General features: G+C 43.8%; 1 protein-coding gene across 1 annotated transcript in view; it reads right to left on the reverse strand.

Annotated features, from left to right (window-relative positions):
- The window catches only part of thada (THADA armadillo repeat containing), a 119448-nt gene that overhangs the window by 23785 nt on the left and 71629 nt on the right, over positions 1-24034 (reverse strand). Inside the window, exons 30-32 of the mRNA XM_026190295.2 lie at positions 18922-19025; positions 16104-16186; positions 688-1067 (exon numbers count right to left, since the gene is read on the reverse strand). Coding sequence (XP_026046080.2) covers positions 688-1067; positions 16104-16186; positions 18922-19025 — 567 coding nt within the window. The remainder of the gene's footprint in view (positions 1-687; positions 1068-16103; positions 16187-18921; positions 19026-24034) is intronic.

The following is a 24034-nucleotide window of genomic DNA, read 5'->3' on the forward strand; positions in this document are numbered from 1 at the left end:
CACTGCAGTTTAGGCTGAGCTATGGCAACTGGCCCATTGGGTTGGTGCGTCTATGGCGCAGAGGAGGCTCCACTTAACAGGCCCGACACATTAAACGTTAACTGCTGGCCTGTAAAGCAAAGCCTGGAGTAGACACATGCCAGTCTGCAGCGCCGAAGTGCACAGCAGCGCTGAGTGCTGTCAGCTCTGCAGGGGTGTTAACGGCAGACGTGACAGAGCGGGTCCGCTGGCAGCCTGTCCTCTTTGGGAAGAAATACAACCTTCTGTCCCCAAACAGGAAATAGGTCGCATTTTCCTCTCCAAAACCTGTTAGCGAGGAAAGCTACCAAGCCTCTCAAGAGTCAGTGTAAGTAAATGAGCGAGTGAGTGAACCAGCTCACTGCAAGTGTGCTTGGCGTTTCCCCCTGTGGCCGATTAGCCTCTCACGCAAGGCTCTGAGAGATGGATTGGGATTTTAATCAGTTTGTAACCAGTGTCGCTGTGATTCAGGGAAACTGTGTCAGATAGAAAAAAGGAGCTCACCATTCTGTGATGTTAGAACTTTAAGATTATGCTGCTGCTGGCAGCAGGCGTCCACATATATATAAAACAACTAGACGTGTATACAGGCTCCCAAACAAAAAACACAAACAAATGAAACTCCTAGAATACGTTTGTGTAAATCTGTGTGTGTGCGTGTGGTCTCACCTTGGCCAAACACTGTGGGTGAGTCTCATGAAGAGCCAGACTGGTCAGGTTAGACTGGGTGGTCTCATCCAGCCACTCAGGCCTCCTCTTCCTTTCCTCCTCCTCTTCCTCCTCCAGCTTCCTCAGTAGCCCCTCTAATGCCAGCTCCCTCACCTCGTACTGCGGGCACTGCAGCAGATGGTCCAGGAGCTTGGTCTTCAGCTGGGGGCCGTCCCAGAGCTCAGGGAACTCCACACCGGCGCTGAGGCCCACCCGAGCCAGGCTGAGGAGGTACTGGGTGCTGCCAGGCCCAAAGGTGGCAGAGGAATTGCAGGAAGTGACCAGTTCTGAGGCTGTGAGGACGGACAGAGTCTTCTGACGGAGTGTGCCGACCTCTGAATCTGACAAACGCATGAAACATAATATTAGCTGACAGCAACAAACAAACAGTTATTTAAAAGTCATTTTTATTCCAAACTTACAAAGTCAAACTTTTTAGAAACACTGCCATGTAAATTAAAACCGGCCATGTTATCTTCTGCTAGCATTCATCTGATGATATCATACTACAACGCTTTGGTTTAGTGCCACAAACCCACACGGAGCAACCCATTAATAATGCCAGCTGGCTCCTAAATGACTAACCAGCAAACATTTCCCAAACAGCATGGTGTATGTACAAACAGGAATCAGATGAGAGATACAAGTTACTGGAAATACCAGTTTCAAATAGGCCTCCGGAGCTCTGTCACACCTCAAAGTTGCACAGCACTGATACAAAAATAGCCCATCGCACAACCTACAGTATGATTTTATTTCTCGTCTCCATTGCTGCCTCTGGTTCAGATCCAGTATTCCTTTGAAAAAGGCCAAGTTCCTCTTAGAAGGTAGATCTGGTTTCCAAGTGCCTCTTTATCCTACTTGGCACCAAGTAAGCATTAGCCACTTTCTACCAACATGCCTTTGCTGTGAGGGCTTGTTGCTATCAGCGGTCAAGCTAAAGCATTTTCATGAGTGTCTAATATGTAGGGCTGAACGATATATCGCATTTGCGATAATATCGCGACATGATCAAGTGCAATTTTCTAACCGCAAAGGCTGCGATTATACTCTGGACATGTCCAAATTCATGGGCTGCATCCTCCTGAGGCCGCATTTGTAGACCGATTACGTCACAGCGACGTGCCGAAGGCTGTCCAAATTACTACCATATCCCAGAATTCATAGCGCGGCCCAGCCAAACTCCAGTTTCTAGCAATGGCGGCCGCTACTAAGTTTTAAAATTACTCATACTAATCTTTCTGGGTCACAAAATAAACTTTTAACATATTTTCAGGCGAGAAAGTAGTTGTGTAAACATCAAATATCTGCTCGGTTTATCAAGATATCCCATATTTGCAAAAGTGCTTCGACGTTTTCAGAGGCGTCTGCTACCCACCAGCTCGACAGCTAGCCGGGAGCTCGAGGGTTACTGATGCGGCCGAGAACGGCACAACTCCCGGCACATCATTTTCAGATCACCGCGGAGTTTCGCTGCTCGGGTTAAACGTGATATATAAGTCACTTAGACAACCTAAAAATGTTATTGTTGGGCTTTTTTCAGTGTTTTGTTTGTTCGTGATTAAATCGGTTTGGCTGAGATTAAAGTTATTAGATTAGATAAAATAAAACTTTATTAATCCCCCGGGTGGGTTCCTCCTTGGTTTTCACACAGCTGACTAAACGTCAAACAGAAAACTTATTAAACAGAAGTATGAGACAGTCGAGAATTTACACCAGTGTCTGGTTATATTTTAGATAGCAAGAAGCAGACGGCCGAGTTTATTAAACTCCACCGAGACAGCGGTGACGCTAATCAGAAGGCTAGACCGTCCAATTTCACGCCTTTAAATTTTAAAGGCGTGTTTGTGTGTGTGTTTATACAATTGCTATTATGTTTGCACTTTATGTGTAATGTTACTGACTGCAGAGATCAGTAAGATGTGTGTATTTTTTATTTATTAGTTTTATTTATTTAATATTTTTTAATTGAATGACTGTCTAGTAGTTCACAGATGTCGAAAAACTGAGTGTGGTAAAGCCACTGATTTTGTTTATGTATATTTCTGCAATCTGCACATTGTACTGACTTTCATTTTAATGTTTACACCAGGGTTCCTTGTCAGCACTTTATGCTCAGATGTTTGTAAGCTAAAAATAAACTATTGTGTATGTTCAAATATACTGTTGTGATTGAAGAAGTTAAATAAAAATGTCAGTCATCAATTCATGCATCACCTCATGTCATCATAACAGAGGTCTGTCTTCCAGGAAAGAACAGTTTAAAATTAATGTAATATAGTATTGGCCATACTATATGATGTATTGCTTGTCTTTGTTTAATAATACAGAAGACAAAGACCTTAAAAAATAATCGCATATCGCATCGCAATCGCAATATTGGGGCAAAAAAAATCGCAATTAGATTATTTTCCATAATCGTTCAGCCCTACTAATATGGTATTGATTGATTCATGACTTTTTGCGAGGTCACAGTCACATTATCACAGTGTCACAAAGCCTCATGGTAGTTGTAGTCTTGCTCCCAGTGCACACAAAGTGAGAATCTACAGGATAGATAACCCTCTTAAAGCAGCCCATTGGTCGAGTTCACACTCATGATCTTGTTCTCTTTAGAGCTGTGTTTTTCATAGTTCTGTTTGTTGACATCCTGTCAGTGTGTACTTGATGCTTGGGCTCTCCTTCCCAAAGGAAGACTGTTCAGTGACGTCAGAGATAACATACGAGGAGGACCGCGACACTAAAAGAATCCTGGATGGAAATTTACCGCAGAATTCTGAAAAACTATGATGGATGTCTCCCGACTCGGCCAATACCAAGAAATAAAAACTCTAATTTGCCTTTTCAGACACACCAACCTGGTCCTTGGAGTAACTCTGAATCACGACTGAAAGAGAGCAGGCGATACAAGTTTCCTCCAAAATGTGGCTCGCCTTATCCTTAGTTTTCCAGGCATACTGTATCTACCCTAGGATAGACCCACAACACGCTGGGAAGACTATGTATCTCACCTGGTTTGGGAACACCTTGAATGCAGGTGTACTTTGAATGTACCCCCCAAACTCTCCTTCTTCCCGTTATTATTTTCAGACACTACAATTTCTAAGCAGTTGTATTGCAGTCTGATTTCTTCACAAGCTACACACACACACACACACACACACACACACACACACACACACACACACACACACACACACACACACACACACACACACACACACACACACACACACACCCCTTTGTGATGTGAACAGATGCATACAACAGGCCAAGCTGAAGAAGCCAGTGTCGTCTGTTCCTGTCTATTTTGACTTTTATTGGAAAGACTGTGTCAGTGTCTGTTTGGAAAAGCCCATGGTTGTGCCAGCCCGGCCACCTGTGAACACGCACCCTCAAGGAGTGATGGACACACATACGCGCACACTTCCTGTGAAATATAAGAAGAATCCAGAGGCGGGGCAGCAATATAGTAACCCGATGCCATGCTCACACTGTGCTCCTCCCTACAGTACTGTTTCAAGACTCCACACAGACCCTGCTTTGACAGCCAACTCAATTAGTTTAACACACACACACACACACACACACACACACACACACACACACACACACACAGAAAGCTTATGAAACCCAGCGCAACTCAATCTGGCCCCACAGCGCCACCCAAAATGTGGCTTGACAAAAGAGCGGGAAATGCCGCATTCCTCCAGAGATGGGCTGGGTTACCGTAGAGATGGCCAGGTTATTATGGAACCTGATCCTCAAAGGGGGGTCCGAGGCCAAATAAGCATAGCCTAATGGTTATAATGGCGGGGGTAAGGGCACAGTAATGACACCGATGATGAAGGGAGGAAAGAGAAGAGGATGACTGAAGGAGAAAGGGTGCGTGTCAAAAAGAAAACAGCTGTCGGTCAAGGTGGAACGAAGTGAAAAACTGTGTGTGTGCGTCAAAGGGTTTTAAAAACAGCATGTTGCCATTTGCTTGTCATATGCTGATACAGTCAACTATAATGCTCCGATCCTAGACAGACGACAACGCTACACGCACTCACGGCGAGCAACCTGAGACGCAAGAGGCACAAAAATATGTTGAGTGAAGGTCAGAAGAGAAGAAAAAGGAGAAACTGAAAAATCCCAAACCAGGGAGGAAAGGACAGAGCGAGAGAGGAAAAACATCATTAGTCAGGATGCAAAGCTGCTTTTTTATGATGGTCTTTATTAAAACTAGAGTGGCGGAGGAGGCAGGAGCAGCCAAGCGTTGCCCCAGTAAATGAAAGGCGTTCCTGTGAGGGCCATTTCACCGCGATTTTTCATGGCTGATCATAAATAGCCATTGTTCTCCCACAGCTGTGTTTATTTAAAATCGGTGTCTGCACTTGTGTCTCTTCATTACGCTCGTGTGCAAACCTGCAGCTGGACCGTGGCCAGACTCCATTAAGCCGTATTACCATGTGATATTTCGGGATGCTCTGGGATGCGGTCGGGCTCGTGTGACTGCAGCTTGAGAACGGGGTTAATAAACGACACGTAAATGCAGGTCTTAGCGAAGAGCTTTAGTGCAACGTGATGGTGAATTTCACACATTTACAAACTGCTCAAAAGAATGTAAACTACTTATGGAATTAACTGTGAATTTTTAGCCATATTAGCAGCATGGCTCTAATGATGGCGGCACCGATTGTTCAAGACGGAAATATAAAAAACTATTAAATGGAATGGGATGAACAATATGTTAGGTATTGTTAATCAAATGACCCGTGAGCTATTTTGCCATCAGATTAACTAATTGTAAATAATTTTAATCCCAAATTGAGACAAAACATCCCAAGTTTTGTCTCAACATCAGTTCAGAAGCCCGTGACCAGGGCAGATCCCAAGATTTTTAGAGCCCACCGGCCAGAAAATGTGCTGGGGCCCCCCCACTGCCTCAAACCACCATCTGAATATGTACCCAACCACCAAGTTCTTATTAGTCCTTTAACAACACTTCCTGTGCTAAAATAAGATTAAGCCCTTCTGCCGAAGTGATTAAACTCACCTTCATTGGGGATTTTTAAAAACCTTTTAACCCTTTTTGATAAATTATTACATTAATTTTCTGTTTATTGACTAACAGATTAAGTGAATAGTTAATGCAGCACTTTTAGCTGCTCCCTTACTCCAAAGGGGTTGCAGCCATGGATGGATCCCCATATTTTGACCTGACAAAGCCTGATGCAAAGCTCCAGGTCTGAGACCATCACAGAGTATGCTCCTATTCTTAAATCAGGGATCTTTTGCCTGTCAGTGATATTAGCATTAACCACGAACCACACAGCAATATTAGTAACTGATGCAGCGCTACTACTTTATTTAATTCAAATGCCATCCGCTCTACAGCTCTACAGATTTGTGCTGAATATTTGGCTCCAAGGAGCAACCTGATATCTCTAATAATCAAGGGGAGGCAAACAGTGGGGAAACGGCTCACCATCTCTCTTGTCTGAGCAGGACCACCAGAACAGTTCAATTTCTGGGCTCAGAGTGTGCAAAGACATATGAATAAAGAGAATGCTAACCACAGTAAAGCAAACATCGATCAAGGTCTGTGGTTATGCTGATTCCCCCTGCATATCTGTCATGTTTTAGTACATGAAATTCAAGACTTGAACAATCCTGTTTTACCCCGGTGGTATTAGCTTTTCATTGAAGACACCCAAATTTTCAAAGAGTACAAATACTCTGGAGTTCAAATTTTGGCAGTCCGTGAAAAACAACAGAGTGATTGCACACGCAGGAAAATCAAAAGCCTCGGCAGAGAGTGATGCTGCAGAGAACCGAGTTCATATGGTCTCAGACTTTGCTTATCCTGTGTGCACGCAGAAGAGAGGAACACAAGTGCTATATGTGTGATGGTCTGTTTTACACTAAAGGTCAAATATTTGAACTAAACGTAACCACAGCATCTGGTTTAGGTCAACCTGGGCCAACCTTGCAGTTTGTGGTTTATGGGAGGACGGGTACTGAATGGGTGCAGAGGGTCAGCATTCTGCTCCAGGAAACACTGAACTCAACAGCTACATCCAGCCCAACACCAGAATCGTTTTCACCACAGCTCATTTTTAGAAGTGTCACTGGGAAATATACACACTTTGAATATTATGCAATGCCCGAGATCATATGACGAAGGGTGGGTGAGTGTTCTATATAGTCGTTTAAGAGCTGTACCACAAAACTGGGAGAAGAGGCGTGCTGCTGCTCTATTAGCGCTTCCCATAGCCCACTAAAAGCTGGTTGTAAAGACGCTTTGCTGTGTCGAACTAGAGCTCTGGCAAGATGCGTGCACGTGCTCTCACACGCAAGCACACAGCTGGATTTCACATCAGTCTCCACCGTCATTACCCAAACTGTGAAAAACAAACCCCAGACGCTACGTGTGTGTGTGTGTGTGTGTCTGACAAGTGTGAGAGAGCGGGCCCTCTTATTAGCCTAAAACACCAGCCCCACATATACATCTGTCCTAAAAATAAAAGGACGCTAAAACAAAAAGAGCTTTAAATAATATTTCGGAAAAACACCCCAAAAAGACAAAACATGAAATACAATTTTAGATGAAAAGAGAAGCACTCAAATTGCTTTTTACAACCACTTTTGTTCAACATTTAAGTGCTTTGTGTCTAACACTCTCACTCCGATTAACACATTGGGATCAACTTGGGGATTGTCCAAGGATACTTAGGAATGCAGACTGGATCAAACCAGTTAGCTCCGACTTCTCATGTTTTCTCTACTGGCTGGTTTGCTAACCACAGACAAAACGGTGGGAAAAATTAACCAATGGTTCTCGAGTACGCTTTCTCTCACTTGCCGAGCAGGTCAGAAATCAGCAGAGATACCATATAAGCCACGCCCCTATTAAAAGCCACACACCATTTCGAAGGCTTTTATACATTTCTTTGATACAGAACGTAGGCCAGGTGACTGTGGTGGTGATCCTCGAGATCATTCAGCATTTCCCCAACCCTGCTGTATTTCACTGCAACTGCAGTCAGCCGTTCATCTTCTGCTGTGAGCTGGAGAGCTGCTTCAGGTGACCATACGCTGAGCTCACTGAACAAAATAAGGGCTACAGTTGGCAGCTACTGTCTAAGATGATGGAGCTCGTCTATCCTCCAAGTATTTAGTACTTTTATCTTACAGGTTTAAAATGCTCAATTTTTATTCCCTAAATCTTCGAGATCAATAGTCGTCAAGTCAAGTAGCCTCCTTTTTTTTCAAGCTCTTAAGACTACCATGACCTGGATGACTACAAATCTACACAGACTTGTAGAGAACTAGTTAATAAGCTTGTTTTTTTCTGAACAGCTAAACCACTGCTTACTAATGATCCCTAAGCTTATGAGCTGTGAGCAGTTTGATTCGTGCACCCCAGTTTTATGATTATAACGAGGTAAAACTCAGCATTTCACACAAAAACATTAACGATGAGGTCAGAACACTCAAATAAAATGGTAAATGGTAAAGTCCAAGACATCTGCAGAGTGGTGTGTTCTACAGTATTTCATAGGAGGAGGGTGAGCAAGTTATTCAGCTCTTGGCACTAGACTGCAGATGGTGCACAATTCCCTAGAAAAAAAAAAAATCTTAAGCTAAATGAGTGGAAGTATCCAAATATAGAGCCACACGGCTTACCAAGCTGTCACACATGAACATCAATCAGATGTGCTAAACCTTCTTGAAGCCTAATTATGACAACATGGTTTTTTGGATGCACTAAGAATAAACTTCCAAGGCTTTTTTCTTTTTAATACAGCACTCACACACCACACATGTATGGCATGTACAGCGAATGTGACAGGATGCTATAATGATTCCTCCTCTCCATAATGACTGGGAAGGGATTGCTTTGTAACTGCACTGTAGAAATCCATAATCTTCAGCTGTCTCATTCTGAAAAATGCATACTTTTTAAGTTACTATCTTATTAGTAGGTCGCTTCATTGTTTACAGATTTTTGGAAAGTGATGCGTTCGGGTGGCGGCATTCAGAGAAAAGCACAGTGAGCAGTCAGTCCTTGGAACAACCAGGATGAAGATAATCATTTGCTTTCATGAGAACTTCAAAAATCAAAGAAGCAGCAATGAATAGAGCTTGTAGTTGACTGCAGTGCTGTGCAAAAGTCCTGAGCCAACACTCATTTCTTTGTATTTCGATCGGAAAATAATTATTCTTCAGTACAGCCTGAACTCTCCCCAGGAAGCTTTGGAACGCTAACTTTTTTCCACTCGATAAAAGCTAACGTGAGGGTTCCCGGTGGTTAGGGCCAAATGCAACTGCATGGCAGGATGCAGTAAACGGACCAAACTTCAGTCAGAAGAACAACTGAGATAATCCATCCACGTACGAGGTTAGTCATTAATATACTGCTGCATAGTTACATCGTAAGGTTTTAAAAACTGAGCTTTAAAATGAACAGCGGTAATAAAAACCGTGAGAGGCCGACAGTGATCACTGCCTTCTTTTAGGGGCTTGTTCAGATTAAATAGAACAAGATGCAAAGCATTCAAACACGTTAAAAACACAATAGTCTTAATAAATGCAGAGTAGTTTGGACGCCGAAGCAGGATTCATACGTCGTCACTTAAAGACCGGATTCTGTTCTGTCGGGATGATCATACACTGCTTCAATAATGTTGCAGTCCAGGCTCTGGGGACGAAAACCCATAACTGATATTGTTCCATTGTGTGTTTTTCTATCCACGTATGCTTTTACTGCATTGGCAGAGTGTTTGGGGAGCAACCATTCCTTTAAAAATAGTCAGGTACAAGAAGTGGACAAATAAAATGATTAAAAAAAATATAGTTCAAAAGCAAAACTTCCATATGGAGACTGGTTGTGTGAAAAAGTCTGGGTCCTTGGAAACAAACAGTGAGGGGTGGCTCGAGACTTTTGCACAGCACTGTAGATGTTGAAACATTGGTGCATCAGAAAAACCACTCAGTTAAACAAATCATTGATTTTAAAAAGCGCAACGACAGGTATCTGCTCTGAGAAGTTACGATGCCTCTCGCCACTAGCAGCATCACACCTCTGTGACGGGAAGTTTAGGTCTATATGTAAGGTGGATTGGCAGATGACAGCCGTGCTAACTAGTGCGTTTCTGCACTTTTTTGACCTAGAATAGCAGCTGTGCCGCAGTAAACTGTCATATAACCACTCAACCAGAGCGGTACCTAACCACACTCTCACAGGCCTGTAGACTCTGACCTACAAGGAAAGAAAGCTGCTGCTACTAGCACTGCTAAAGCTAGCCACACTCTTGAAACTGCATCCGCCAAATTAACGGCCACTAAAATATATCTGGAGACTCATTTTAGTATTTTGTACTTGTGCATCCACTTCAAGCCAGTCACTGCTAACCAGCTAGCCTTCCTGTTGTGTGTTTTCCAGAGGTGCTCTAGTGGGGGTCCCTGATAACTGCTCTGTTTTTAATCACAAAGTAAGCCTACTTAGATAAAAAGAGGGAACCGTTATATGGTTATATTAAATAAATTATATATTTAAATAAGTCAGTTGTACGGGGCACATGCACACTCATGAAAAAGATCTTATGAACGATTCAGAGACAAATCACAGCAACATTTAAAGGATGCTTAAACTGTAGAAAGATCCAATTCCTGGTTGCAAATGGCTAAACGTGCAATATTTATATCAGGGATGTGAGACTGTACATTGAGGGCAGCACGGTGGCACTGTTGCCGCACAGCAAGCAGGTCCTGAGTTCAATTCCACCATCAGGCCGGGGTCTTTCTGTGTGGAGTTTGCATGTTCTCCCCGTGTTTGCGTGGGTTCCCTCCGGGTACTCCGGCTTCCTCCCGCAGTCCAAAGACATGCAGCTTGTGGGGATAGGTTAATTGGATAATCCAAATTGCCACTCGGTGTGAATGTGCGAGTGAATGTGAGCGCGAATGGCTGTCTGTCCCTGCGACAGACTGGCGACCTGTCCAGGGTGTACCCCGCCTCTCGCCCTATGACAGCTGGGATAGGCTCCAGCGCCCCCGCCATCCTGAAAAGGATAAGCAGAAGCGAATGGATGGACTGTACATTGTGAGCCACATACAGCCCACTTTGATCTTGAGTGGGCCGGACCAACAAAACTCCCCTTTCTGCCAGCGTAAAGAAGTTAAACTACACACGTAATCCTTGATCCTTCCTCCAAAGTTTTGCAGTGAGCCGGACTGGACTATTTGCCTGTTTGACAACCCTGATGTATATGAACAGGGGGCTATAAAACTGATTTTGACTTTTTTTCTTGACTTTTCCTCTAATTCTTTTCCTCCTTTTTTCAAGTTAAAAGACTAGAAAATTGAAGATCGTGTCTACAAACAGCACACGAAAACTGATGGGGCTGAAAAGAATTACAGTACGTGTTGCAGTTTACCAGAACAGAACAAATTAAGGCCAGACTCCGGTCTTAAGCGGTCATCATCATCATCATGTGAAAGCACACTAATGAAAACAAGTTCATTTTTGTTTGATTTTTACCTCCTGTTAGTGTCCGGCTTCCACTCTCCTCTCTCTCTCCTGCTAAAGCTTTCAGTTTATTTTACTGGCAAGGCTGGAAAGCAAAGAAACAGCAGGCTGGCTGAGGTGGAGATGAAGCAATGGACAGAGGGTTTTTTTTATGAGTCAGCACAGATCAAAGAGCTGGAGCAGAGAAATGTGTGCACACTCATGAACAAAGAGCTGTGTTCAGAGCTGAGAGGAATTGGCTGGTAAATGCAAAGTTCCTACTTAATGCAGGGAGCCAGTTAAAAGAGGGGAGGGAAAAAAAGTAATATTGAAAAAGGGGATTGTTCACCTTCTTTTCCTCTGGTGCCAGGCGCTCTTAAGAGCCTGCTGCTTTCAAATGAACTTCCAAAACCTGTGGCTTTTTAAATCTGATTCAAGTGAGAAGTGCAATTACACAAGAGGAACAGGGGAAGTGATTAGAGGTGAGGAGCAGGAACAAAAAAGAAGGAGAAATAAAAAGGCCACCACCAGAGCGGGTGAAACCAAAGACAGACTTATGATAATAATCGAGGCATTAGAGGTGTGTAAGCTCCAGGCTGCTTATTTAGTTATGTAAGGAGGAGAGCCAAGTCAGGCCAATCTACAGGCTTGTTTGGAGAAATCCTCGGTATTTCCACTGTCAAGACCAACATGTGCTCAGCACATGGCCCACTGAAAACATCGGTGCCCTCCTCCCCTTTCCCTCTTTCCTCTCTGTACAGCACTCCTCCATAAACTGGGTCACAGACGCAACCCCACCATCTGTCACAGATCGCTCGCCTTCGGTTTCACATTCCTCCAGCGTGGAGACCCCGCAGGTCTGCGTGCGTGCGCACATGACCGCACAAGCGTGCACACGGACGCACCAGGAGGCTTCTCTGAACTACCCGATACACGAAGCAGACTCCTGTCAACAATAAGTCTAAATGGAGAGCGCAGTGGTGCACAGCCTCGCCAACAAAAGTTGCACGGTTGTCCGTTCAGATGATGAAAGCTCCGACGTCAAATTCGAAGCAAATGGACTGAAAGCAGCTGCTGCTTGCTGAGCTGGTGAAATGCCGGGCAACGCCGTGACAAGCAGCAAAACTCAAATATCCATCACTCTGTTCGACTAGAATACACCGAACCCAGAAAAGATCTTTTAACAAAGAGATTTTACTTTAGTCAGCAAGAACGTTTAAATAAAAGGAAGCTGCAGAGGAAAGTTTAGGAAATTTGGTGGACAGGTGGAGCATGAGCGAGTGGGCAAATAGGAACACCAGATGTAGATCGTTTCATTTCAAGTTGTCAAAGTGAGGATTTTATCTTCTGGCTCCAATTTTTAGTGTTTCTAAGGCAAGCTGGAATGTTTTAAACAGCACAGCAACATTTATGGCCCGTTAGCTAACATGATTTTAGGTTAGTTATAGTTTATTTATTTATATCGCACATTTAATTACAACAGGAGCGTTGACCAAAGTGCTGTACAAGAATACAACATACCTAATAAAATAACTTTATTAGTATTGATGGCAAACACCAAATATGAATTAACAAATAACTCTCATGCTGTATTAAAAGTCAGTAAATAAAAATGTGTTTTAAGATAAGATTTAAAAAGATTGGCAGTAGGAGCCTGTCTGATGTATGGGGGTAAATTATTCCACAGCTTAGGCGCTACGACTGCAAACGCCCGATCGGTGAGGTGAGAGGACGTTAAAGAGAAATGATGTTCAACACTTTAACAGAGGGTAGGATTTTTGGTTTTGTACAATTTTAGAGTGAATAAAAGGAAAAAAAGCTCTTGTAAAATTCATTTGAGCTCTAAGATAACTCCTACAGAAGCGTCAGGACTATGTCCTGTTCACAGTCCTCTTTAGGGTGCCTAAAGAACACCACTTTATTAGGTACACGTTCTTGGTATTATGCTGAACCCACCGTTGTCTTGAGAACTGCCTGAATACTTTGTGTTGACCCTACAAACCAAATACTGCACCAGAAATGGACTCGGAGCAGGTTTTTTCAAACCTTCTCATGTTTGGTGAACTCATGCTTCAAGGCTGTTTTGCACTTAGAGATGTTCTTCTGCATACTTTGGCTGCTGACATACTGCATCTGTGTATGTTTCTCCAGCTGCACACAAAAAGGCACTTCAGAGGGTCATTAATATGGCCCCAAAAATCACTGGACATCCTCTTCCCTCCCTGAAGGACCTGTACAGCACTCGCTGTCTCAGGGGGCCACGGGACTGCACACACCGAGGACACCGGGTGTTTCAGCTCCTGAGAGTCAGGCTGCTGAGGTCGTGGACAAACACACTGAAGGACAACTTTTACAACAGCCCTAATCAATGCTAACAGCTCACCTGATTGGCTACCTCCTTGGACTTTTGGGGGGGGCAATAACAATAATAATAATGTGCAATAAACACTCATTCTTTTATTCATTTATTAAGACATTCCTTTTTTTGCTCATACCTTTCTTGCACTTTAAAAAAAACCCACTTTAAGTTACTGTGTTGTGTTTAGTTGCGCGCAGTATTGATGTGGGACACTTTCGTTGTACTATTACCGTATTTTCCGCACTATAAGACGCACTTAAAAAACTTTTTTAAAAATCGACAGTCCGCCTTATGTAGAATAGAATAGCCTTTATTGTCATTGTACAGAGTACAACGAAATTGGAGTGCCACTCCCTTGGTGCAAGTTTCAATAATAAATATAAATGTAAAATATAAAAAGTACAAAAAAACAATCGTGAGTACTCAAACAATAGTATGTACAATATATACAGGATAGCAGCATTAATATAATGACAGTATGAATAGCAGCATAATATAATGACAGTGACGGTATGGAATAGGTTCAATTGTTTTTGTGCTTATTTACTACGGTGATAGCTCTGGGAAAGAAGCTATCCCTGAATCTGTTTGTCCTGGTTTTATGTGACCTGTACCGTCGGCCTGACGGTAATAGTTCAAACAGTTGGTTGCTGGGGTGAGAGTGGTCCTTGATGATACTGCCAGCTCTGCTGAGGTACCGAGAGTTTGCAGTGACCTCCAGGCTGGGCAGAGAGCAGCCAGTGATCTTCTGGGCTGTGTTGATGACCCTCTGCAGTACTTTCCTGTCTGCAGCTGAGCACCCTGCATACCATGTTGTTATGCCGTACGTTAGGATGCTCTCTATGGTGGCTCTGTAAAATGTCACCAGCAGCCTCTCCTCCAGGTTGTTCCTCCTGAGCACTCTCAGAAAGTGGAGACGCTGCTGGGCCTTTTTAACCACCGCTGTAGTATTTGCAGTCCAGGAGAGGTCATCAGATATCTGCACGCCCAGAAACCTCATGGAGTGTACCCTCTCCACACAGCTCCCGTGAATGTAAAGTGGGGCCGGGTCTGCTCTGCCCTTCCTGAAGTCCAAGATAAGTTCTTTAGTTTTCGTGGTGTTCAGTTGGAGGTTGTTAACTGAACACCACTCAGTCAGTCTGTTGACCTCATCTCTGTAGTCCGACTCATCCCCCCTTGAGATGAGTCCAACCACTGTGGTGTCATCCGCGAACTTTATGATGGTGTTTGAGAGATGGGTAGGGGAGCAGTCGGATGTGTAGAGCGTAAACAGGAGGGGACTCAAAACACATCCTTGTGGAGACCCGGTGCTGAGTGTGATGGTGCTGGACCGGTGGGGGCCGAGTCTGACAGACTGTGGTCTATGTATGAATTCTGGTTGTGCTACTGACCTTGAATCGATTTTATGCGGTGCTCGAAAATCTGTCAAAAAATGTTTTGGTACGACTTTGGTAAGATACAAAGCTGCACCGGTTGATGTATTGCCGGAGCATTACGGCTGCCGTAGTCAGGAGCCTCGCGGAGAGATCTGGGTCCAAAACTCGGTCTTCTTCAGGTCCCACAGTCAAACGAACACTGCGGCATCACTGAGAGTTACAAACTGTCTAAATTATTTTATCTTTAATAAAATGAGCAGCGCTGCTGCTTTACCAGGTGTAACAATTATGTTTAACATCCAGGCATCCATGAAAACAGGATTTATTAAATTTAACAGAGTTAGAAGTTAGCAGGAAGTTAGCTCGCTAATTTCCACCTAAACATGATATACCATGTTCTGACTGGCTAGCTGGTATATAATGATGTGCTACGTTATCACTAGCAACGCAGCTATGTTAGCATAACATAAACACAGTAAAGCTGGAGAATGAATGCAAATGCTTGTTTTTGCTTAATGCGCCTTATGGTCCGAAAAATAAGGTATATTAGGTATGAGTGTGCACTGACAATAAAAAGTTATCTTTTTCTTACAAGTGGCTATTGTTGTCTTCATATCATGTCAAAGCAGTGTGCTCCTTCTCCTTTGACCTCAGTAATCAACAAGGCATTTTCATCCAGAGAAAATATCCAGAGAACTTTCTCTGTAACGATGCCTGTGTGAGGAAATCAGAGCAGATCTGCAGTTTCTGAAATGCTCCAATCAGCCGCTCTGTCCCCAACACCCATGTCACAATCAAAGTCACTTTGATCTCCTTTCTTCCCAATTCTGATGCTCAGTTTGAACTTCTGTCTTAACCATGTCTACTATTTTTGGTGTCATCTTTACAAGTTCAGTAACAAACACCTAAACCATCCTGATCCAGACTGGATCAAAGTGGATGATTAAAATACAGCTTTTTGGCTTCGATGATCAATCTAATCAGCTTGTGTTTTACACACAGACAAACCTTTTCATGTCACTGTATGTGTGTCACCACGTGGTTGTGGGTAGTGTGCAGGACTTGCATTTGTGTCACGCTCTGCATATTTCTGCAGGTCTTCATTAAAACTCCGGTGAAAAGTAGTGATCCCACAATTACTACTCACCTTCCAGAATGCTGATCTCAGGCCCGCACAGGCACACCAACACATCCACAAAGGCTCCTCTGGTCACCACACAACTGTTCTGTCTGAAAAGAGAGAAACACGAGGCCGTCTTTGATCCAGCACAGAAAATTGACTGAAATCGGTTGACCCTCAAAAGCCGTAGAAACATTTAGACACGTTGGGGGGAAAAACAGAGTTTGTGTTTAAGAGCTGTTAATAATGAAGGATCTCTATTATCAAGTAGGCTGCCTAAATGTTCCTAAACTGCTTATCGATTTAAAGAGATAACACTGCAGCCTCCAGTCACTGATCATCTGTTTCCCATTAAGATCACAGACGAAGATTTTCTTCACGAACCGGCTGATGCCTCACCACAAACTGTTGAATTAAGGCAATGGGCATGGCCAACTCGGTGCTGTAACTGAGTGTGGGCTCTGTGGCTCATGCTGCTTTTGCACAGCACTGTACGACCTTCTAACCAGGAGGTGGATAAAATCCATTTAAATACCTTTTCCCCAGCCATATCCAGTCTGCTCCCTACACAAATGTATGCAGCACAAAGTGTTTACATTCACTCAGTAGGGTGTCAAGCTTTAAGCTTTCAATTTAGTTGAGCAAATTAACAAACCTGCCAACATAAATATAACATATAAAGTCACAAAACGCCATAAAATTCAAACATAAGCTAAAGAAAAAACACACCCTGGACCTACAGTTCAACAGTCAAACAAGCGAAACATCTAAAAATTCACCAGATAAAATAAATCAGAGCAAAGGAAACAATCAGCTGAAATGACCACACGGTTGAGTAAACACCTCTCTGAGAGAGGCTTCAAAAACCGAACATTAGAAACAGCCCTGCATGATTTTTGTGTTGCACTGCAACAGCGCGAGTTAGGTGTTCCTAATAAACTGGAAACTTCATACACTGTAAACACCTGAAAGCAGTGGCAGCTTTGTCACATTGGTCACATCCACGGCCTTAATAATCGGGACCCGTCTTATCTGAAAGACCTTATAGTACCATATGCCCCAACACAGCACTTCACTATCAGACTGCTCGCTTCCTTGTTGATCGGTAACAAGTAAGGTCCTGAACGCCTCCTGGGTGAGGCGTTCAGGACCTGTAAACCTGGGATGAGCCCCTGGAGCTGGCTTTGGAGTGCGGAGGTGGCCGGGGAGAGTGAAGCCTGGGTTTCTCTGCTTGTACTGCTGCCCACGGATGGCAATAACAGATGGAGGCATGGATGGTGTTTGTTTTTCCTGCAAGTCCTGAGTGTCAGTGCAGGTCAACACAAGAAGGAAAACCAAAAAAAACCCAAAGCTGTTCATCAGCTAATCAGCAAAACATTTCATCTTTCCACGGAACGACACATAAACCACTTAATTGTACTGACACAGACAAACAGTTACTGTTATTAGTGGGTCAGTAGCTCATGGGATCAGACACTGAATGGCACAGTGATTTGTGTTCTCATTTTTGATGAATCCTGATGGCTGAGAATAGGCCAGAATCATATGAGTTGCCCCCAGCTCTGTCATCCTAGACGGGACTTATTTCCTGAATGTCACAGGAGTTTTCACACAAAGGCTTCAAAAAACGAACGACTTTGTGTTATTCTCTTTTTATTCCTGCCCTGCACATTAGTGAAGTAAAGCTCTCGCTGCTGTCATATTATTTGTAAATGTCGACCCAGTTTATGTGTGGCCGCTGCAAAGTGTGTGCGTTCTATCAAGATTGTGACCACAGCGCTGCAAGAGGCCACAAGTGTGTGTGCGAGTGTGTGCGAGAGAAAACAACAGAGACAGTGTGCGAGCTTGACGTCATGTTTTCATCACTCGGATATTAATAACGCGCACATGCCCCCACATCAGCCGCCTGCACGCTTAATACACGCACGATACTCGAGATGGAGCACGGTGTGTGTATGAGAGAGAGGAGCGACTGTTGGTTAACTAATGACAGATTCTGGCAGCGATGAGTCCTGTGAATGTGAGCTATCATCATCAAACACGCTGTAAGAAGTTGAATCGTTAGATCGCGATCCAAACTACACACTGGAGAAGGTCCTAACAGGCTGACGCCGGCCCTTCACGTCGCCAGAGTCATCGCTGCAGCGCGGACACCCTCGCGGAGCCAGAAAAAGTCCAAAATGACACAACACAAGGATCGGTGTGAGGCCAAAACCCAACACTGACTCAGACCAGACGAACAATGCATTCCATCCTTTTTGGAAGGCGGCTGCCTCAAATTAGTGGTGATCTGGATGAGTTTGGGAGGTTTTCTTTTCCCAAAAACAAAGATACTCTGACCTGTGATGTCCTTAGATCTGGGCGCCGGGCTCCCGGCGCCGGGCGATCAAACGAGCAGACTCTGGGTACGCTCTGGTGAGCAAGAATTCACCTCGTCATCTTAATAAAAGCTCATCAGTGTAACCAAGCAGAGCTAGTAGGGCTAGTGTTGCTAACTCAGTGGCGCTGTGTTATCTGCTGTAGGGCCTGAGCACAGGAGACCTAAACCTGACCTCACACAGAAGAGGAGGAGTTGGTGGGGGGAGGGTGGCAGGTAACTGTGCCCCAACTTGAGGCCTGGACTTTTAGCAGGAGGGCAAGAGGTAGAGGGAAAGTAGGGGGGGGACTGCATGCAGATGGGTCAGCAGGCAGTCTCTTTGAAATGGAAGCCGGGGCAGGACATGAAGCGGACAGGGCCGGGGAGGGGATGTACGGTGAGACAAGGAGCTATTCTTCTGGCGAGGGAGCTGGAAAAGAGGGATGGATGCTTATCTGTGTGTTTGTGTGTGGGCGTGTTTAGGATTACCGAGAAGCGAGCCACATGCGCTGACAGAGAGCTTCACCGATGCCGCTTCCTGCTGGCAGGGGTCTGTGTGAGTCAGTCTGGTAGGAGCGCAAGAGAAACAGCACCTGCAGACCGACACGTGCACACACACACAAATTGAAAAAGACAGAATGGATATTTATTATACAGGAGTCAGAGTCACAGAGAATTATCTACAAGCCTTACAGAAACAGACTAAACTCCACTCATCTTTACATCTTGGCAGAGTGATACATACACATACATGTTACTGATACTCTGTTGTTCGAGTGGTTTTTCCCCTCTTTTTCAACCACATTGTGTGGCAGAGATCTGATGCATGTAGACAGTAACTACTGAATCACAAGCTACAGTGTGTAAGTGTAGATAAAAGATGGACCTTGTAGGACGTGTTATCAGTGAAATGAATCGTGGTTTGCCTTAGGCTCTAAAGGGTAAGCCACGCAATGACATCACACCTTAAAAGGGATAGTGTAACATGTTTGGGTTTGCACTCAGTCTTAATAGATTCATTATGAAATGAAGCATCAAACCACTACTGATGGGGATTTTCTACTGTTGGCTATATGACTGCATTTGGCAACAGGGTGAGCTCCTAAATGTTGGACTAAAGGGTGAGAAAACACTGTGCGCTGAATGAAACTTGCGAATCATCAGTAATTACAAGACAATAAATACGAATTCCCTGGTGGAAAATTTACTTGGACACCAACCACGTCTGGACTACAGCACAAATACTCCTCTTTGTCTGGAATTTAATGGTTTTTATGGTGCATTTACAAACCAATCATAAAAAGAAATCTTACATGGGAAATTATTGTTAGACGGGCTTTCTGTCTTGTTTTATTTATTACACTGAGCCAAACAGCCCGGGACGCGAACATGTTAATCCTACACAGCAACTCCACCAACCACTAGTTGCTCAACCTAAATGACAAGAAGATGGTCAGAGTTGTCCCTTTTGATGTTCCCTCTTCTCCAGTAAATACTCAAAGCACACTTTGAAAGGTCAACACGCTGCTTGCTCCAAAGGAGCATCTTTCCATCCTGGCGTGTGACCTCTGGTCTCTGGACAGGAAAGCAAGAAGTTTCCCGATGAAGATTTAATCATTCTTTTCACTTCGGCCGATTTGCCAATGAGAGACTGAGCCAGTCTGCAGCAGGTGGACTGGCGGTTGGGAGTATTCAGAGGCCAGGACACAGGCTGGCTGGCTGGTTGGGGTGTGTATTCTGGGCCTTGGTAAGTATACTCTTTAAGCTGGGGCCATGGCCACAGACCAGTAGGAAGCCATTCATTATGCTATGCAGGGAAGGCAACGTGGGGAAAACCAGGGCGACCACGTAGCACCAAGCCTGGCCGCTGAGTTCTGGCCTGCCCCATCTCATCTCCTGCAGTCTCCACGCCCAGGCAACACCCACTGGCTCACACAAACAGCTTCCACACCTCCAGGTCCTTCTTCCTCTCGCTGTCAGCTCTCTCTCAGGGCTTTTCCACCTACGAGAAGCCAGAGCTGGAGCAGATTCCCAAACCAAATATTGAACATTTCCAAGTAATTTTGATTCCCATTATTTCAAACATAAGAATATGTCTTCATTTTCACTGCCAGTTCCAACAAGCTCGGCAAAGGAAGTCATTCTAAAAGTAACCTATCACCCTGTTTGCTCACGGCCATGGTGCCAGACTAAAATAATCTTGTTTACCTGCGTGGATGATGAAATGTTGAATCTATTCTGGTGGGGGTTTAAATCTAGAAACTTCATCAAGTGTCTTTTAAAACTTGCTGGTGCACAGCCATACAGGATATTACAAAATAGTTGAGTTCTAAAGAAAGCTTGTGGGTCTGACTTCTAACTCAATGGTGGCCTTGATTAGCTTACTGATATAAGAGCAGTTAATCATTTAACCACATTATTAAGATTTTATCACTTTGCTAAAATAAAAAAAGAAAGAAAAAGTGCAGATCAAAAAGTACTCCAGAGGTTTTTCGATATGCTTTGTGGTCTGTGCTGTTACTTCCAGTTTAGACAAGCACACGCCTGCTCATTAAAAGTTTGCTTGAGCAGCATCACCGGTTCCAGCACTGGTTCCAGTGTCCAAAGCAGGGAGCTCTGTCTTTTCTCCCTCTCTTGCTGCACTCCACAGTTACACCTCATCCACCGGGTTGGGAAGTCCCTGCATGGGAGGCTCAACCGGCTCAATCCAGCCCGGCACGGAGAAAACCGAAATATTTATAGAATTCCTCCTCCCAAAGACAGAGTGCAGAACTACACCCCACTGTGGGAGGAGATCCCGGGATAGGATCAAGCGTAAATGAATGGGAGACGATAAGACAGCAACACAGAGACCTTCTGCAGGCTTATTTTTGTTGATCAAATGTCCGATTTCTTCCCCCTTGACTGCCTAAATGTGGATTTCCTGCTTTCTTGCTACTTCTTCCACACTTGTAGGAAAATGATCATATGACTTGTGGTCAAATAAACTGGTTCCGACATGAAAAACAAAAGCAGTACTGTGTATTGTATGATTATAATGTATAAGATGCTTAAAGGAGCTTGCACTATTATATACTGACTTCCAGGAATCTTTTAAAACAACTAGGAGACAAGCGTATGTACTGTATACGTATGTATCAGCTCTTTGAATGCTGCAACAATAAAAAGAGATGAAGGTTGCAGACACAGACCGTATAAAACACAGCATGGCGTGTCATAACCTGCATTCTCTCTGAAGACCACTAGATGGCAGGTGCTGTGATTGCAAACAGACCTGTGATCCTATAGAAATGTACAGAATAATGGCTTTGTGTCTTGACCCCTTAAAACACATTCATGCTGAGGTTGTGACTGATGACACGTAATCCAATGAGCAGCCAGTTTCCCAGTCAGACCCATCCATCCTCCACACATCTGTTTTTTCTGAAACTGAGATGAGGCGATTGTGAAAACGTTTGTCTTCGTATATCTAGGTGCATCTTTTATACTGTATGGATACAGCTAGCTGGTTTAGCGCCCACTGTTTATTATTAAGGTAGAAAATAAATGCTACTGTAGTTATGCTTGCTCATTAAATATAAGTTAGACTTATGGGTCTCCTTAGGTGGTGAAGCAATTTCCACTTCGACATGATTTTCCAAGCAATAACAGATATGGTTAGCGGGTTAGCTGTGGCTGCATAGATCAGACAATGTTTGGTTCACATTATTAGCTGATAAACTCATATAAAAAATGGCCGGATACCAAATGAATTCTGGGAGTCTGGATAAATTAGCGGCTAAATCTTAACCACTTAAAACTGGCTTTTGCTATCTGACGGTCTTCTGTGTTAGCAGGCACACTGGAGTTAGCTAACATTAGCCAGAAGAAAGGCAGCTCCAGAGTGGATTTATTCTCAAGCATGCGCATCACATCCTTCAGATTTTCAGAGAAACATACTTCACATTCTTCAGATTAGATGTGACATGTTGTAAGTCCTTCAGACACTATTTGAGGGAATGGTGAGAGTTGGTAACATCGCTGGCAACAAAATACATTAAAATATGAAAAAAGTATCCAGTGTATGTGCTTCTATTTAAACATGGAGGTTTGCAAACATTGCAAATAATTGGCACAGCGGTCTAGTGGTCGCCTCACAGCCAGGAGGTTTTGGGTTTGCATGTGCCTGTGTGGGTTCTCTCTGGGTACTTAAACTTCCTCCCACAGTCCAAAGGCACACATGTTAGGTTTAGAGGCCATTCTAAAAGATCGGTAGATGTGAATGTTAGTGTGAAGGGTTGCAAGTCTGTCTTTGTTGAGCCCTGATTATACTGATTATACTGCGGACATGGACAGCTGGATACCCAACTGCCAATAAGTCATTCCTGTTATTCGTCTCTTTACTTCACTCCTTGAGGCACATTCATAGTTCGTGCATTGTAATGTAAATACTCTGCAGACGAGTCTACATGATCACAAAAAACATGCAGGAACGTGAACACAGACTCTCACGCTCACCGTATGATCGTGAAATTCACATCTCTTCACATCCCAGTGGAGCCGTGGATGCAGAAAGTATAATCGAGGCTTTAGTGCATTTATTCAAAACAGACATATTTATTATATCATATAAAAAGATATTTATCAATGCAGCTGTTTTAGATACTTTAGAACCTCATAGTGCAACCACGCGTCCCCCTATAGCTGTGGATTGGAACTTCAGACAAAAAAAATACAAGAAAAACTTGAATTATGAAAATATCAAACCCTCCTTGTATGCCTTGTTCTCTAAGCAGACATTTAACTGTTTGTGTGTGCCTTTTTGTGTGTTGCAACAAGCCTCATTCTGCTTTTGGGTCCGTTAAAAATAGTGGTGGTGGATGTGAGGTCCCTTCAGACTCTGTTATCAGGCTGCCCTGCCGTCCCTCCCACTCCCGCAACCACAGACTGACCACATGTTGTTGCAAGCGCACATGCGCGCACATGCACAAAGCAAGTGTAAGCGCAAATAATTGCACAGCAATCCGGGGCTCCGTCCAGTAAAACACATTCACAAAGAAACGCATAAATCGGCGTTCACATAAAAGCAGATAGAGGTTAGGCAGAGTGTGGACGCGCCCAATTAGACAAAAAGAGATCCAATAAAGACGAGCTAAATATAAAAAAAAACAAAAGAAACACAAACTTTCCCTTGCCCTGCACGGCCGTATTCTTGCACAAACAAAGCTTATAAATGCACTCCATGTGCATGACTATATCACTGTTAACAGTTATAACAGAGCATCGCAGCTGGCCTCCAGGGAGTTGTTTGTTATTTTATTATGTCCAGAGGCGGGTGTACATACTGGTACTAGCAGCATAGGGGGTGTGCATGTGTGAAGGATTGACACTCAGCTGTCGAATATCCTGCAGTAGTAAAACAGGAGCTCCCTGAACAAGAGGCCAGGGGTTAGTTTACTTTGTACATAACAGAAGTAAAGATCAATGATATGAGTGGACAGCAACTAATGACCATAAACATGAGACATTACATTTGTACTTGGGCAAAACTGACAACTTTAAAATGGCTGAATATATATATACATTTTTAATGGAAACTGTTCGACAATATGGATTGGAAATA

Source organism: Astatotilapia calliptera, chromosome 13, assembly GCF_964374335.1.
Source record: "Astatotilapia calliptera chromosome 13, fAstCal68.1, whole genome shotgun sequence".
Lineage (NCBI taxonomy): Eukaryota > Metazoa > Chordata > Actinopteri > Cichliformes > Cichlidae > Astatotilapia > Astatotilapia calliptera.